General features: G+C 30.2%; 2 protein-coding genes across 4 annotated transcripts; both read left to right on the forward strand.

Annotated features, from left to right (window-relative positions):
- The first annotated feature begins 4,063 nt into the window (after positions 1 to 4,063).
- LOC114387376 (equilibrative nucleotide transporter 3-like) lies at positions 4,064 to 7,104 on the forward strand. Its single transcript, XM_028347552.1, has 10 exons — positions 4,064 to 4,154; positions 4,282 to 4,333; positions 4,429 to 4,533; positions 4,648 to 4,803; positions 4,979 to 5,122; positions 5,553 to 5,658; positions 5,824 to 5,999; positions 6,087 to 6,247; positions 6,335 to 6,593; positions 6,708 to 7,104. Exons 2-10 carry the CDS (start codon positions 4,292 to 4,294, stop codon positions 6,816 to 6,818), a joined length of 1,260 nt encoding a protein of 419 aa, XP_028203353.1. The 5' UTR covers positions 4,064 to 4,154; positions 4,282 to 4,291; the 3' UTR covers positions 6,819 to 7,104.
- Positions 7,105 to 11,612: 4,508 nt separating this feature from the next.
- LOC114386979 (equilibrative nucleotide transporter 3-like) lies at positions 11,613 to 15,341 on the forward strand. 3 transcript variants are annotated; one of them, XM_028347066.1, is made up of 11 exons: positions 11,613 to 11,841; positions 11,935 to 12,031; positions 12,539 to 12,655; positions 12,749 to 12,853; positions 13,043 to 13,198; positions 13,304 to 13,447; positions 13,597 to 13,702; positions 13,920 to 14,095; positions 14,182 to 14,342; positions 14,664 to 14,922; positions 15,034 to 15,341. In XM_028347066.1, the coding sequence occupies exons 3-11, from the start codon at positions 12,614 to 12,616 to the stop codon at positions 15,142 to 15,144; spliced, it is 1,260 nt and encodes a 419-aa protein (XP_028202867.1). In that variant the 5' UTR covers positions 11,613 to 11,841; positions 11,935 to 12,031; positions 12,539 to 12,613; the 3' UTR covers positions 15,145 to 15,341. The 3 variants fall into 3 exon arrangements, with proteins under 3 accessions (XP_028202867.1, XP_028202868.1, XP_028202869.1); XM_028347067.1 differs by having other exon boundaries at positions 12,577 to 12,655; XM_028347068.1 differs by having other exon boundaries at positions 12,604 to 12,655.
- Positions 15,342 to 18,320: the final 2,979 nt, after the last annotated feature.

Below are 18,320 nucleotides of genomic sequence, written 5' to 3' on the forward strand. Positions count from 1 at the left end.
ATTTAGTTTTACATAGATTAAAAATTTGAATTAATATAAATCATGCTTTACATGATGTAAAGATTAAATTGATGTTATTTAAAAAAAAGATTTAATTGATATTTCGATTACACAAAAGATCAAATTCACACGATGTATATATGCTTTTTATGGATTGCCTCAAGTATTTACTAAAAAGGTAATTGATGAATAGATGTAGAATAATATCATGGGAAAATAGACCAACCAACACAATAACAAACTCTATAATAGAATAATAATTTGCGGAAATAAATTATCCAAAATTTGTAAGAACCTGTTAAGAGCATCAATAAAGTATAGATCACAAAATAGAAATTAAAAAAACAGAGACACACTTTGTTTAACTTGAAAAAACCCTTCAATGTAAGGGTAAAAATCACATATTGTCCAGGGCAAAGAAATAATTTCAGTATAATCCATGAAGATACAAGAGAGTCTTCAACAAGTATACTAAAATATGCTACAAACAACCAAATCAAGACAAACCCTAAATTGGTACAAAAGAGACGACAAGAAGATGAAACCCCCAAAATATAAAACATAGGATGTGAAACACTTATCTCTCTCTAGATATCTTTTTCACAATTCAACCAGAAAATTTGAAGTGTCACGTGTGTAGAACTTGTTGTCCTCAATCCAACCGTGAATAGATCCACAATTATAATCTAAAAAATGTTTTCTCGTGGGTATGCGAAAATCTGTCTATCTCTTTAATCTGTTCCCTCTTCACCTAAATAAGTGAGACAAAATAAAATATATAATGACAAATAAAGTTTCATTTTATTTTCATGTAAAAAAAAAGGTTGTTTCATTTTGTTTTCTCAAGATTTTATGACTTGTTTTCTCTTTTTTTCCCTAATATTTGTGACTTATTTCTTCATTTACCTAAAATTATTTTTTAGTATTTTTCTCATTTATTTAGGACTGTTTTGTGAATTATGTTTTCATTTACCTAAAATTATTTCTTATTTTCTTTATTAATATAAAAAAAACTTTAATGGAAGAGGAAATCACAATAAAAGTGACTATCCAAGTTTTTTGACCGTAAATATTTTTCATCAATAAAACTGTAAAATATTATGTACTAATATCATATTAAAAAAAAATTCAAGAAAAAGCACATAAACAAAGAAACAATACGACAAAAAATTAAAAGAGAAACAATCATATTTGTTTATTGGAAAAATTCTTCGTCACTAAGCACAGCATGATTCTCTCATTCACGTATATCCTCTCCATTATTAGCAAAACTCATTCTTGTCTTTGGGTTGAGTTGGCCCTGTCTTGCAATATTTTGGGACCAAAACCCTTTTTCCAAAGTGTTCGGTGAGTTCTAAGGCATTTGCATCCCATTGTTTTGCTTCTGATGTTTTGTTTACGGTGATAATGTGTTGAGCATAACCAGATTACTGCGTCGTGCTTCGGGGTTGCATATTAATTTATTAATTTCTTTATTTGCGTGGTTAATGATTATAAGAGCAGGTTTGAATACCTTTTAAAATTATGATGGTTACTTTTTAAAATCATGATGTGACCATAATTTTTCTAAAACAATTATATTTTGTTCCACAATTAATTTTGGTCCAACTGACCGTCACCCCAAAGATGTTATAAGTGGTTGATGGATTTGTTTATGGGTCTAAATTAATTTATCCACTCTTTCTGTTTCATTTTATTTGACTAGGCATGACTTCCCGCGGGATCATGGCAGATTTAATTTAATTCTCGATGTCTCCATTTCTTAAAAAGATAGGACGGATTTCAAAGGTAGGGTTAAAAAAGCTTCTACTCTAACCTTATCTATGTTGGACAATTTGTTGAGTTTGCAAAAACCTATGCAGAACCCACTTCACATTTTTTTAAGAAGTCTAATTTGCTTACATGTTTAAAATAACAGGATCTCAAAAATAAATAAATAAACCTTAAGAATGAGATCATATTTAAAATTAAATGTATAATTTCAACTTTATTAAAAAATAAGAATTTGAAAATAAAATCCTATTTTTTGTGGAAGGAGTGAACCTAAAATTCTTATTCATAGCGGGACGAGATCGAGTCAAAGAGTTAAATATCTGAATCTGTTTTGCTCTCGTTTGTACTAGTCGGAGAAATTATGAACTTATTCAAAATAGTGTTTTTCTATTTAACTTCTACTATTATCTCTCTTTTATTTTTAAAAAAATATAAAGAGGCACGTGGAATATATTTTTTCCTTAGTTAGTTTTGATAATGTATATATTCTCTAGTAATTCGTGCGGCAGAGATGGGAAACCGACATGACCCATTTAACAAGGACTATTGAAGTCTTCTTTAAAATTCATATTGGAATTGTATCGAAAAAAAGAAAAGAAATTTCATATTGGAAAATGTTTAAAACATGAATTCAATTATAATGCATTCACTGCATAAAGATTTTTGTTCTATATTATCATTGAATTTCATATTATTATGGTAGATTGACTTTTTAATAATTATTTAAATGTTGTAAAAAAAAGTAGTTATTTAACTTTATAACTAAAATAAATTTAATGAATTGACAATGTAAATTCTTTTATATTAATGGTGCATAAAAATTAAATCTTAAAATATTTAGTCGGTCAATTGTTTTTAAAAATTAGTTATACTAATTTGACCTTTTTTTTGTATTACTCATCAATAATTATAAATATTTTAATTACTTTTATATACTTTTTCTCCCATAACTAGCCCTTATCTTGTTCGTAAATAACATTCAGAAAATCCAAATCTCACTAATACATTATTCGTGAGTAAGGGATAGAAATCGACATTACAAATTTTGACAAAGAAAACCCACTAATTGACGTCTTCTTTGTTTCTTCTTTAACTTTAACTTCTATAATTAATTAGGTTCTACACTCAACAACACTGTCTGAAGTTCGAATTAACAAAGTGCAACTCTTCCGGTTCCATTATAATTGTTGTGTAAAAGAAACAAATTCTTAAAATAATTATTATTTTAATTTTTTATAATATTAATAGTGGATAATAAAATTTACAAATAAATTAATGGTAATATAAAATTAATTTTATAAAATTATTATTTTTAGTTTCTTTAAAACAACTGGTATTTTGGAACGGATGGAGTATGAGTTTGATGTCGAAGCAAAATATTCAGAGTCTAGTGTGACATCGTACGTATTCTTTAAAAATTAATCTGTTTATGAATATATTTAAAAGACAATAGCTACCGTTACTGGCGCTCTTTTATGAGATGAGATTGAACTTTAAGATAGAATCAAGCCCTGAAAATACAATCATGAAAATAAGCTTCTTCAGACTTCAATAGCATTTTTATTTCCCAATCGATACGGCATCTCAGTTGTTGTTTTTTTAAGATATATTTCTAAAACAAGATATTTTATGTAGAGGAGGTTGTTAAACTTTTGCTCATCAGCTTTATATATAAAACTAAATGGTAATACAAGATTGAAATACTCATAAAATCCTATCCTTATAAAAACAAATTCTAAAATATTCTTAACTAATTTATGATATGTTTAAGTCTAAATAATATCCTCAAGATTATAAACAAATAAAAAATTCTTAAAACTAAATTATATTATTTTTTTAAACTAAAAATATTATGCATATTCTCAATAATTAATTATGTTATTTTAATTAATTGACGTTGTGGTTTAGGTATCATCTTTAATGTAGAATATCTTTTTTTTTTTATTTCATCGATGATTGATATCTGACAAAGGATCTAATTAGTCATTTTTTATTAGATTTTTTTCTTAATCACATATTTTTTCTTACGCTTAAAGGCTTCAAACAAAGATCTTGCTTAATAAATTGAAACTTAATTTCATTAGGATTAATGTATTTTTCTGGTTCATTTTATCTAATGAATTAAATAAGTATTAATAAAAAATTATTTAATTAAATTTATAAAGAAAATAAGCTATAACATTTATGGTACAAACATTTTAAGATATTTTTTAATTCATTGTATAAGGAGAATATACTATACCATAAATTATGGTTTGACAAGGTTCAAATGTAACATTGGTAGGGATCACTGTTTATTAAAAATCTTGTAGCGAACTTTCTGTTCTTTTCGTACAAAGTTCTAATTGGGTTCAAGAGGCACATCTGGTTTTTTCATTCGTGTATGTTGTTTCTCTTTTCTTCATTTTTTTTTCTTCCAATTCCAAACGGTTGTTAATGTATCATCTCCTTGAGAATGTTTTACTGAACATCGACCAGTCTATTGTTATGATAAATTGCTTCTAACAGCGTACTAGTCATGACTATTTCTAATGAAAATAAAGCACCGAGAAGGTTGGAGGTATGTTATTGTTATTTGTTTCTTCTTTTTATACTTTTCATCCACCAATGTTGCTCTGCTTGCCTGCAATAATTGGATTAATGTATTTCAATCAGGGGAAATTTCAAGCAACGGTGGTGTGTTTCATTCTTGGATTGGGGTCCCTTGTTGCATGGAACAGTATGTTGACAGTAGGAGATTATTACTACAATCTGTTCCCTGTGAGTATCTCATGAACCAAAAATGACTTATTCTTCTTTCTGTGTTGTATACTTGAAATTCATTGTGAAAAAATTATGAGGTTTATTGGTTTATCTAACAAGTTTTTTCTATAGACATACCATCCTTCGCGTGTACTCACTCTCATTTATCAACCATTTGCACTTGTAACTATGGCAATACTGGCGTATAATGAGTCAAGGATCAACACTAGGAAGCGGAACTTAATTGGCTACACTCTTTTCTCCATTAGTACTTTGCTAGTTCTTGTTGTAAGTACAACTTCTCCAATTCACTGTTTTTTCTTTTTCTTTTTTGGTTTAGAAAAGATAAAATATATGATCTTTATAGCGCTTGAACTTTGCTGCATCTAGTTAATTTATATGATTGTTACTTTCATCTAATCTGCTTTGTGCATAATGGCTTCAGAATATTTCTTGTTAACAGTTAGATCTAGCAACATCAGGGAAAGGGGGAATTGGACCTTACATTGGTTTGTGTGCACTTTCTGCTTGTTTTGGAGTCGCAGATGCTCATGTCCAAGGTGGCATGGTTGGAGATTTGTCTTTTATGTGTCCTGAGTTCATCCAGGTTGGTCTTCCTCATAATTTCTTTATTGCTCGTGTATTCTATATTTTGATTATGCACTTGGGGAGTGGATGAAACATCTTTATCCAGGGTGATGGATAGGCTAACAGCAAGGATGGCGATTCATTTTGTAATGCTTAACAGTAAAAAATATTTTTGATGGGGAGAAAAAATTTAATCATTTTTTTCAAAAAGAGAAGACAAGGGAGAGAGATTACAGGGAAAGAGATTATAGGATAACAATGGAAGAGAAAGAAAAAAATAATTGTTGTTATTGAGAGAGAATAATAAATTAATTATTTTAATTAGTCTAATAATAGAGCTTCACATTTATAAGGTTGCACATGATAGAAAAACGGCATCTACTGTCTTGTAATAGTAGTCTTGTTTTGACTTGTTAACCTAATCATACCAATAATTTAATGTTGTGCAGTCCTTCTTTGCTGGTTTGGCTGCCTCAGGAGCTCTAGCTTCTGGTTTGAGACTTCTCACCAAAGTGGGTTTTGAGAAATCTGATCATGGTCTTCGAAAAGGGGCTAGTATGTTACTCTTATTCACTAATGGACACCGACACTAATCAGTTTTACTTACACACTTGTTTTCCATCATAGCAGTTTTATACAACATGGTAGACTTGGTAATCACCCATTAACTCTAAAAGCGGCTATATTTTATACAAGATTGGTTATTTCCTCATTTTGCAGTGCTATTCTTTGCAATCTCTACACTTTTTGAATTCTTCTGCGTAATTCTCTACGCAATATACTTCCCTAAGTTGTCCATAGTAAAGTATTACCGTTCAAAGGCAGCTTCAGAAGGATCAAAAACTGTGTCAGCTGATCTTGCAGCTGCCGGCATTCACAATGACACCAACCTGCAAGTAATGTAACTTAGTGTTAAACTGATTTATACACTAACCTCTAGGAAGTATATTTCAATAACCTGACAGACTTTGGCACTATTGCAGGTTGGATTTGATGCTAAACAGCAAGAACGGTTGAGCAATAAACAGCTAATTCTTCAGAACATGGATTATGCAGCTGATTTGTTTCTGATATATGTATTGACACTGTCAATTTTCCCTGGATTCCTGTTTGAAAATACTGGATCTCACCAGCTAGGAACATGGTAAGAGTTTATATATTAATTCCAAATCTTTTGGTCATCTAAGTGTGTTTTCACATGACTCATCATCTGATCTGGTGTTCTTTTTAGGTACCCACTTGTTTTGATTGCAATGTACAACCTATTGGATCTAATATCCAGATATATTCCCCTCATCAAATGCCTGAAGTTGGAATCCAGAAAGGGCTTACTCATTGCAGTGCTTTCTAGATTCCTTTTGGTCCCAGCATTTTACTTCACAGCAAAATATGGTGACCAGGGATGGATGATCCTTCTTGTGTCTTTCTTGGGACTAACCAATGGTTATCTCACTGTTTGTGTATTTACCGTGGCACCCCAAGGTTACAAGGTAAATATTTTTTATTTTCAACCTGAAGGTTCATAAATTATCATGTCAAGAATCAAGATGAACTAAGTATATCAATTGGTTGTATTTCTCTTCATCTTTTCATGGTTTTTGTAGGGCCCTGAACAGAATGCATTGGGTAATTTGCTCGTGCTGTTTCTTTTAATCGGCATATTTTCTGGGGTTGCTCTTGATTGGTTGTGGCTCATAGGAAAATCAGGATTCTAAAATGAAACAGTATATGTAAAGACTAAAAATTCAGGCAGCTTCTCTTTGCTTAAGCATGTGTATAAAATAAATAGCCAGTGAGAGATTCATATCTTTGACCCATGTTATAGATAGGGGAGAAAAGCATTGAATATAGCAGTATGTTCTCTTTTATTATTTACTCATATAATATAGATCATTTAGAATCTCTACTTCAAAAAACAAATAGATTAATATAGAATCTCTAATTTTGAAAGTGAAACTTTCACTTTTTCCTTCATTTTATTTGAATTAGAAATTCTCAGTACTCCATTTCTTTTCTTGAATACCTTTTCTCACGAAATACTTGATCAATCTGTCGTTTGTAGACTTCACAAAAATAATTATGGGTAAATTGTGAACACCTTTTAAGATTATATTTATAATCTCCATACAGACATATATGCACCCTTCATGGTCATGCACAACTCAGTTTCTCTTTCGATATGTCATTAATTCATCGAAGTATATTCGGGCTAGTTTCAGGAAATCTTTTTAGTTTTCTTTCAAAATGGTGTTTGCACATTGTATACCTTGCACTTGACAACACAACCATTTTCATCTTGTGTTGTAGCAGTTAACATCATCCTCAATACTTGCCATAAAAGAGAACATGTCATCAATTTGTATAATGGGTTTGCAAAAGTTGATTGCATCACAAGTTGGCCTGAACATCCAAAATACACTATGAAACTTGCGAAATTGATTGTCAACTTGATTATTAAAAACAAAGTTGTCTGTCTCAAGTTTATACGTACATCTAGGAGAATACTCCATCATTCTCTCTAACCAACTAAGCAATAGTTCATAAGGCTCATCCCAATCTAGAAGACCCATGTTATTGCTTTCTGCTTAGCCTTCTAAGTTCTAAGCCTTTCTATACGCGATTTTTAAACCAAATTGATCATTAATTCGCTCTTGTATCAATGAAATAGAGACCAATGGGGTATTCGTTCACCATACCTAAAAAACACATTGAAATCTACATTTCATATACAGTTTAAAAGGCATATTATTTACTTGAAAAACTCACATATAAAAATTAACTTCGAGCACTGTACCTAATATGCATGAGCGAGCAAATTAAGAGTCTAATTTATTATGATCTTGACATAAGATTGTTTTCATATACTAGTGTTGACCTCCCTATTTAGAAATGACCATTATTTGACTTCTTTGACAGTATTGATCTCATCCTCCAAGGGTAACCTTTTGCGTTATTTGTGCATCTCATTAAAAAAATTGTTTGCTTAGTTTCAACACCACAAAACGTTTGATGCATCTTCGTTGAATAATGCTTCACACACATCTACACATCGATCGCGTTTGCTATCAAAACGTAAACCAAAGTGGAATTTATCTTCAACACGCTAGCTACCAAGAACATCCAACCCAAGAAAATTCGCCTCTTGATTAGAGTGTTTCTAAATTGATATCACTCTAATTTGGAGATAAATTTATATATATAAAAAAACCGCATATAATTAAGATACATGGTACTAGATTGTTACATACAAAAACAAAATACATTGTCATACCAACTACCTGGTTGTACTTTTTTTTTGGTGAGTACTACCTGGTTGAACTTGTTGCCACAATGGTAGTAGCAATGTTGCAAGGTTTAATATTAGCATTAAATCGCCTTCCACATCTGTGTCAGATGAACTTCCATTCGAAATTTGACTTTTACTAACATAATCATCTTCACTTAAATGTTTGCTCAAATCAACATTGTCGTAATGCAAGTCTTAAGAAACACCAACATATGCATAAGCTTGCACCCTTGCACTATTAAACACATTGATACCCCTATCTTCATCACCAATTGACATCTAAGGATGCATGTGATTTGACTCAATTGGTAATGATGAAGAACTAAATAGTCAACATCAACATATAGCTCAAGCGCACCAATAATTGTTGTTTGAAAGCATTGATCATACACCTAACATCTTCATCACATATTTGAAGACTTGAATATGTGGTCAAATTTTGAGACATAAAAAATCTACAATTGATTAGTTGAAACTTCAATTTAGCATGAATTTAAAATATCATTACTAATACCTCGGTTAATTTGGATGAACCTTTTCTCACTCTCAAATTAAGAATATTTTTTTTTCAAATTAAAATATGGGGTTAATTGTATTTTTATTCTCTACATTTGTTACAAATTTTACTTTTAGTCTCTAAACAATTTTTTTTAATATATTTTTGGTTCCTATAAATTTTTTTTTGTTAATTGTTATAATTCATGTTACCAAATAATAACATTAATTGATGACAAAATAGTCATATTAATAGTTCAATAACTTACTATGATTTTGATAAAATAGTTATGTGTAATTTTTTTAAAACTGTATAATAAATCATTTAGATTTATGATGTCATACAAGTGGTTCATAGAAACAAAAGTTCTTGTTTATAGAATCCGCTTTTAGCATGCGTTTTTATTTTGTGATTAAAGGAAAATAAAATAGTTAAAGATTTGTTGAGATTGATTAATTAATTAATAACATTTTAAAAAATAATAAATATTAATTAGACTCGGTGAAAATTGATTAATTAACATTGTAAAAATTAATAAATATTAATTTGACTCAGGTGAGGTGTTTAAAATGGAAAGGCAGGAACAACAACATAGGTCATGAAAAAAAGAGCGAGAGCACACGTAAAGAAAAGGGGAGGGTGAGAAGATCCAAACTCTGGGATTTTGTTGTCTTATCTTCTGCCTTTACCTTGCTCATAACTCGAGAATTCTGTTTCTGGTAAATACCTAAACCCCATCTTTCTTTTGTTTTGTTTTCAATGCATAATGGAAAATAGTGCTGTTGTAAATGGATTGATTAATCTCACCTAACCTTGCGTCATGTGTTGTTTACGTGTAATGTACCTTTTGTGATGTGCTTTTGGACGAAACGTTGTTGTGATCTTACTTGTAACGGTTTTTTATCAACAAATTTGTTGATGCTTTTGCCTTGCCACTGCCAAGTTTTTTGGCGATGGGTTCAATTTGATGTGTGCTACGCTTTTTATTTCTTTCTTGTCATTTGTGTCACACTTACAAATAAGAATAATTGAATATTTGACCATGAACAAGAATTTTGGAGCCAGAGTTCTCTGTATTTGAAAACCAAGTGCAAGATCTTCTAGTTACCCATATTTTATTATTTGATTAATAATGATTTTTTATAATTAGGATTTTATGCAGTTACGTTTCTGATTGAATAGAATCAAAGCATAAATTCGTGTGTTGAATTTGAAAACTCCTATTGATTGGGTTCAAAAGTAGCAACGAAATCAGTTTGTCCGTATAGAAGTTGTTAAGGTGTTTGGTTATATAATCATTTTTGGAGAAATAAAAATTTTCAACTTTTTTTGTCAAATAGAATTGAATTTTATAGATTTGAGTTACAAAATATATTTATAAGTATACTCTAAATTTTTTTTTACTTTTAATTTATATAAAAATAATTATTCTAAATTTATTTTCAAAATATATTTAGATATAAAATAATTTTGACTTTAATTCTTTTAAAACCAATTTATCTTAAGGTGAAATGTATTTTAGGCCTTTCAAGGTTTAATAAAAACTAGTTTTAGTTCTTACGTTTAAAATTTGTAATTTTGGTCCATATATGTTTGAAATATAGTAGACTTCATCCTTGGTCAATCAAATTAAAAGGAAATATAAGATTAAGGATGAAGTTTATCACATTTTAAAAATACCAGGATTAAAATTATCATTTTTAAAACATGGGAATTGAAACTAATTTTAATTAAATTTTAAGGGATTTAAAACATATTTTACCTTTTATTTTAATATCATTTTTTTCAAAATTAATCCAATCAAAATCTGAAATCACCACCCTCTATAATACTGTTTTTTTAACACATTTTATTCTTATTAGTAAAATCTTTGTGGATTCATACTAGTTTGGGAATAGCATTCATGTATTTAATAAAACTTTCATAAATTTCACTGAATAAAAGAAAATGTGTAAGAAAGAATGTGTTAAAAAAATGTGTTGCAAATATTTATCTTATATTTTTTTTATCTCTTTAGTTTATATTATGGATGAATTTTTCTTTAAATTTTTTAAGCTAATTAAGTTTCTCTATTTTTTAAATGAAGCAATTCTAGTCCTCTTGTAATTTCAATTTCTCATTCTTTTAAAAAAATTCAAAGCCTCTACAAATTCAACATTGAATTGTCTTAGCTTAAATATACTTTAGTCCCTGATCTGAGGTATTTTTGTTAGCCACTTTAATCAGTGTCATTTTCTTTTATAATCTTTCACCAAATCAATCACATGAAAGTCATTCTCTATAAATATCAGTCCATTTAATTTAGTTCTTATAAATATAAATTTATTTGTTTTTAGTTCCTATAAACATAGGTCTACTTCCTTTTAACCATTTCTATCAAAAGAAAAATTAAGCAAGATTGTCAAAAAGTAAAAATGTATTCATTGATAATTTTAAAAATAAAAAATTTCTGTATTTCTAAATAAATTAATATATATATATATATAATTTCAGACTAATTCATTAAAAATACATAGTTCACTTCAAGACACATAAGATTAGTTAGTATTAAATAAATGAGCCAACTTTATCATTGTGTTATCCTCGTGGCTTTTATTAAAAGGCTAAAAGTAAATCCACAACTGATTCAATTTTTGTCGCGAAGGGGCTTAAATCATTGATTGAGTCGTACGTATATGATTATTTTTATTAATAGAACTCAGAATACAAGGATTAAGGACAAGTTGTTTATAAGAAATAATAAACATGGTCATTTGCGAAGAAAGAAGATCTGGCCTGGGCTAAGCATGTTACGAGGTTGTTCGGTGACAAGGCGCAATACAAATATATCACCACCGACATCATCAAAATACAATTTCAAATGGAAACGAAGCATCAAATAATTAAATCTTCACACCATATTTGCATTCGCTCTTTCTAATCTATCCCCATGATCTGCTAATGCATCAAATATTTGGTGAGTCACCCAAGTTAATCTTACTCTCTTCTCCTTAATTATTCATTTTCTTTGCCTTTTAAATCTTCCTTCACTTCATTCATTTTTTTATAGCAAGTCATTGATATGAAATCACTGAAGAAGATGCTGCCCATTCATGCATTTTCTTAACCAATTGAAGTTTATAGCACACAGTACATCTGCATGAAAGGTACAACAAGTGAAATTTCTGAGATTTTTATTCCTTTAATGAAATTTGGTTGTTGCATTAACCAGCATCAACATGTGCCATAACCTGAACTAATTAGGATATGTTTGGATCAAAGTTGAAAATGCGCTTTTGAGAATTCCAATTCCAAGATACAAAATAAAGAAGGAAAATTCCGTTGCTTTATGAGTAAAAGTATTTTTAAACTCATTGACATCCAAACATAGCATGTAGTTGGTTTCTAGCTTGTCATTTATTCTTATACTTCCACATTGTTTGAGCTGGTATTTTTGTTGTGGGTCCATCACTTTCCTCCATAATAGTTACCAGTTATTCAATCCCACCTGCAAAAAGTAGCATAATAGCTGGTGCAGCGAAATTAATTGGGGCAACCATATAATTAAAATTCTTTGTGCTTTAAGTTGAAGATTTAAACTGCGCCAATAGTTTTGCTCATATATACTTGTTCTTTATCTCTCCTATTTATTCACTTATTCAATCAACACGTAGATTCTTATTCAAGGACTCAAATTTCTGTGGAGTAACAGGTACGTTTTTTTTTTCTTTTTTGTAAGAGGAGTGGTCATGGATGCCAATGATGACAGTGGAGCACCGAGACAACCTGAGGTAAGTGCAGAGTCTTATTTTCAACTTAAGAACTTATTGCTAACATGCATAATGGAATTTGTTACCTTGTCTGTTTGTTTTCAATGCAACCAGGGAAAATACAAAGCAATGGCAATTTGTTTCATTCTTGGAATTGGGTCCCTTGTTTCCTGGAACAGCATGTTGACAATAGGAGATTACTACTACATATTGTTCCCCGTAAGTAATTCATGGTGCTTTCAGTTTCTGATAGGACTTGACATCATTGTGCAAAGGTTTTTTTCTCAAGAATAAATGCTTGTCCTACAAAGAATGAGAAATAGAAAAATGCTATTTGTGATTGACTGATACTAACTCAAATATTGGTTGCATAAGCCTTTCTAAAGAAGCTTTGTTTCCTCTGTGAAGAAATATCATCCTGCAAGGGTACTTACCCTGGTTTATCAACCATTTGCAATTGGAACAATGTTAATACTGGCATACTATGAGTCGAAGATCAATACTAGAATGCGGAATTTGGCTGGATTCACTCTTTTCTTTTTTAGCACTTTCTTTGTTCTTGTTGTAAGTACACCATTTCCAATTCCACAATTTGCAGCATCTGAATTTTTAATTCCATAGTGACCTATTTTCCTTGACTCATGAAGCTTCAACTATCTGTTGTGACAGGTGGATCTAGCATCATCAGGGAAAGGTGGACTTGGACCTTATATTGGTATATGTGTGCTTGCTGCTTGTTTTGGAATAGCAGATGCTCAAGTCGAAGGTGGCATTATAGGAGAGTTGTGTTTTATGTGCCCTGAGTTTATCCAGGTTTGTCTTCCATATAATTTATTCAATATCTTTCAGTGATAGCCTTTTTTAGTTGTAATTCCTATATATTGGAGGCAGGGGTTAACAAACTTGCAGTTTGAGGTCTTCTGCTATCTTTTTTGCTTAAATAATTACATGATGTTGTGCAGTCCTACCTTGCTGGTTTGGCAGCATCAGGGGCTCTAATTTCTATTCTGAGAATGCTGACCAAGGTAGCTTTCGAGAAATCTAATAATGGACTTCGCAAGGGAGCAAGTATGTTGTTATTCTTATTTTACAATGTTCATTTATATTGGTGTGATGATTGTTATTCTTATTGTGCAACAAAATCAAATTTGTCTTGATTATTTGATTTTGTTACTAAATTATTTTGTCATGTATAAAGATTCTGTCAATTCCCAATCAGTATAATGATCCTTAGTGCTGTAGAAGTTTTCTTTAATATAAAGGAGTTGGTTTGTTATTTTTGCAGTACTATTCTTGGCAATCTCCACATTCATTGAGTTAGTTTGTATCATTCTGTATGCAATCTGCTTCACCAAATTGCCCATAGTGAAATATTACCGTTCAAAAGCAGCGTTAGAGGGATCAAAAACTGTTGCAGCTGACCTTGCTGCTGCTGGCATTCAAACAAAGACTAATGATCAAGTAATATAATTATCCTAAAACAATAAAACTTTACTCACGTGGAAATAATATTTTATTATCTCCTAAAAGATTTGGAACTTTTGTAGGGTGGATATGATAGCAAAAAAGAAGAGCGGTTGAGCAACAAACAATTATTTGTTGAGAACCTTGATTATGCAGTTGATTTATTTCTTATATATGTGGTAACACTGTCAATCTTCCCTGGATTTTTGTATGAAAATACTGGAACACATCAGTTAGGCACATGGTAAGTGTTTTATGTTTAGTCTTTAATCCAATTGCCTTTTGACATGCATGATGCATGATTTTAATCTGTTTTCTGCACAGTTTTGGAGCAAACATTCTCCACTTAATGTAATTAAAAAATGTAGATATAACATTCCCCATCCCCAAGGGAAAAAATGCAAATTAATTAAGTATATGCTTAAATACATGACCATGGCCTAAAAAACTTTTATTAGATCCTTTGATTTTGTGTTTGTCTGTTTGGTCCCTCTGATGACTGATGAAACTGATAGTAAAAAAAAGTTAAAGGACTTTATTTTGGAACTGGTGGTGATGTTTGCAGGTACCCAGTTGTTTTGATTGCTATGTATAATGTGGTGGATTTCATAGCAAGATATATTCCCCTTGTGCCATGGCTAAAGTTGGAATCCAGAAAGGGTCTACTAATAGCAGTGTTTTCTCGATTCTTGCTGATCCCAGCATTCTACTTTACAGCAAAATATGGTGACCAAGGATGGATGATTCTACTCACCTCCTTCTTGGGACTCACCAATGGCTATCTCACAGTGTGTGTTCTCACTGTGGCACCAAGAGGTTACAAGGCAAGTTACAAGGCTTTCGTTATACAAATACATTCTACGTATATAATAATTTCTCTTTAAAATATTAGTAACATCAAATAAATGACTTTGGAGTCTGTGGTGTTGCTGCAGGGTCCTGAGCAGAATGCTTTGGGTAATTTGCTTGTCCTGTGTCTATTGAGCGGCATATTTGCTGGGGCTGTTCTTGATTGGTTGTGGATCATAGGTAAAGGAACATTCTGAACATATACCAAATGTATATTGATTGTTATTGACGAACCTTCGGTCAGTTTCTTTGATCTTTGTGTTTTGAATCTTCATAAATTAATTTATATTGGTGGCTGGTATTGAATGGTTTTAATTATTGTTTAGCTATATGTTGAATGTGTGATTATAGTTTCGCAGTCAATGTATAAAAAAATCGTGCTAAGTTACATCTCTAGGAAAATGTTCAAGATTGTTTTTTATCTTGATGTTCACATTTACAATCTCTTTTTTTTTTCTTCTCTCTCCAACAATCAAGTGAATCTTATAAGTTTTTTTGGTGTTATTTATATATTGAACAAAATAACATGTATATTGATTTAATAAACTTTTAATATAAATTTAGATATAATAACTAACGATAAATTGAAGAGTTTGTAAAAAAACGATAAATTAAATAATATTTTTAAATCTTCTTGATGGATTTTTCAATTCTCTTCCTATGAAAACTGTTCCACCATCGTCACGCGTTAACAGGGGGATGGTTCTACTCTTTTTTATTTTTTAAGATTTCACTCTTATTTTTTTACTTAAAAATCATGCATTGCTCATGATTCACTCCTTGTAATGTTCACTACAGTATTTTTTTTCACTTTCAAAATGAAGAATAAAAGGAAACTTGTGAATTAACTGTCATGAGAAGAATGATTAACTAGCAGTATTATGGAAATGAAGGTCTGAAAAATATCTCATGGTAAAGGTATTTCTAATAAAAATATTTTTATTCTTTTTCCTACTTTTCAAAAATCCATAAGGTAAATTTTTTTATTTGTCCTTGATATATACAACCACTTGAAGGAGTTCTCAACGTAAACGTAAGTTACCAAACCCGTACCAGATAGTTTCCAATGTTAAATATGTGGCCAAAGTGAGATAATATAGAACTGAAATAATAGAAAACTTATTCCTAAAAATCAAATATATATCATAAGCACGGATTGAAATCATCATTTCTAGTATCTCTCTCCCTCTAAAAAACTCTATAAAAATAGTATTTTCCCTGACTTTTATTTTTGTTTACTGAATTACGACTTTTTAATTAAAGAAACAAAAACTAAAACATACATCATAACAAACATTCATCGTACACGAAGGCATCGTTAAAATAAAAGCCATGTGATGGAAAGATACTTACCATAAGAATATTGCTGTGAGAAAAATAAGATTTGTTTTGAGCGAATGAGAAGTTGAGGAAGCATGAAGCACACTAATTAGCGTCCAACACGAAATGTTAGACAACACGACACCGCTAATGTTATGTGGTCAAACGGATGATCCAAACCAAAGGTTGGTTCAAGCACGAGCCCAAAGGCAAGACCAGGAAATAAAATTTGCTCGCCGCTCACGGTGGCTAAATAATATTCGACACAGTGAAAAACACACACACTTTATTTTAAGTTTTAACTGTTTTATTTTGTGAGCTGTAAAAATAAACTTTTTATTTTGTGAACAATAATCTCCTTAAGATATTAACTAGCCGCATCTTTTGTCACTGGAATAATGATTTAACTGTTATATTGTCATTCCATGCTGTAAATTCTATATAGTACACGGTATATATGTAATAGAACATTATTAAGTGAATTAATTGTAAGATAATTGTAACCACGCTATAACTGTGAAGTATATATTTATTAATTTCATCTATAAGTAATCTTTGTCATGAAATCTTTCTTTTAATTATGTTTTTTTTTTCATTACTTGAACTTAAGACTTAAGAGAAATCAATTTCACTTAGATCAAATTAATATTTTTGGATTAATTATAACTTTTAACTAATTAGAAATTATCTTAAATATAATTTTAAAAGTAATTATATATTAAAGTCCATATTTTTTTTATGATGAGTTTTTAAAGTCCATATGAAAAGTTATAATTAAATAACAGAGTTAAAAAAATCTTTATATTGTCAATTTTATTCTAATTAAAATTTTAATTATATTGCAGCGCCTCTTTCCAATTTCCAATTTCTTAGGACAAAAAAAGGCGGTTTTTTATTTGCATATTTTGAATTAATACTATATGAATATGCAAGTTGTTGTGTGTGCAATTTTTTTTTTTTTTTTGGACAAAGGATGTGTATGCAGTTAACACTAGAAGGAAGATTAATTTAAAATTTTGAAATTTATATTTCACTATTTATTTTTATAAAATTTGTCTTAGGCTCAAATTTATGTAGACACGGCCCTATAGGAATTTGTTCTGTCTATTCACTTTATAATGAGTTAAATGAAAGTGACTTGCGCTGGAAGTGATATGCAAGATTGATCATTTCTTACTTTAATTGATTTTACACTTTATGTCTTCATCTTTTTGAAGTTTCTATTTTGCACAATGTAGAGAATGGGTTTCGGACACTGGTGGATCATATTATCCAAAGGCAAAGTAGGCTACGTTCAGAAACCGCTCTTTCCACGTTTGAAGTTGCAACATGCATGCGCAGCTGCATATGCCACAGATAATTAATTTTAAATTATGGAGTATATTGTTTTCTGTTCATATCTGGCATAATAAATCAGCTAATCAAAGTGTCTTTTAAAATTACCTCTAATTATCATAGAATAATATGCGTTATTGGTGCACTCCATTTTGCCATTTTGGAGTGTAAAAAATGGAAAGGGAAAAAGAAAGTAAAATATGATAGATACATAATAATGTAATATAACAATAGAGAAATAAAATGAGATAAAAAAAAAATAAAAATATTGTTCAATATTATTATTGATTATTACATGCAAAATTCAGCAAAAAAACAAGTTATATGAATAATATAATTCTAGACAAAAATAGATGAAATAGCAGTACATGATACCATTCTAGTACAATTTTGAGAAGGAGTAGTAACGGCTAACAACTAGTCAAGTACTGAAAAAGTAGTACAAATGAATGAAGGTTGGTATTGGCATAATGTTTAGTGCTTTGCCTAAGCTCGCTGTTCACGTGATATCACATGATATTTATATAAGAGATGCATTAGGCAGAAGAGAAATATGGATCCCATAGAGTACTGTGAGCGTAAACCCCCCAATATTGGAGAAACATCGATCATTTAGTGCAGCTTTGATGAAGTCCTAAGTTGTACGTAGCAACTACCTTGTGTCTCACTGGTAGATGCTTAAATGGTTTTATATCGTGGCGCTTAGTGGAAGGTGTTT

The sequence above is a fragment of the Glycine soja genome, chromosome 15 (genome assembly GCF_004193775.1).
Source record: "Glycine soja cultivar W05 chromosome 15, ASM419377v2, whole genome shotgun sequence".
Lineage (NCBI taxonomy): Eukaryota > Viridiplantae > Streptophyta > Magnoliopsida > Fabales > Fabaceae > Glycine > Glycine soja.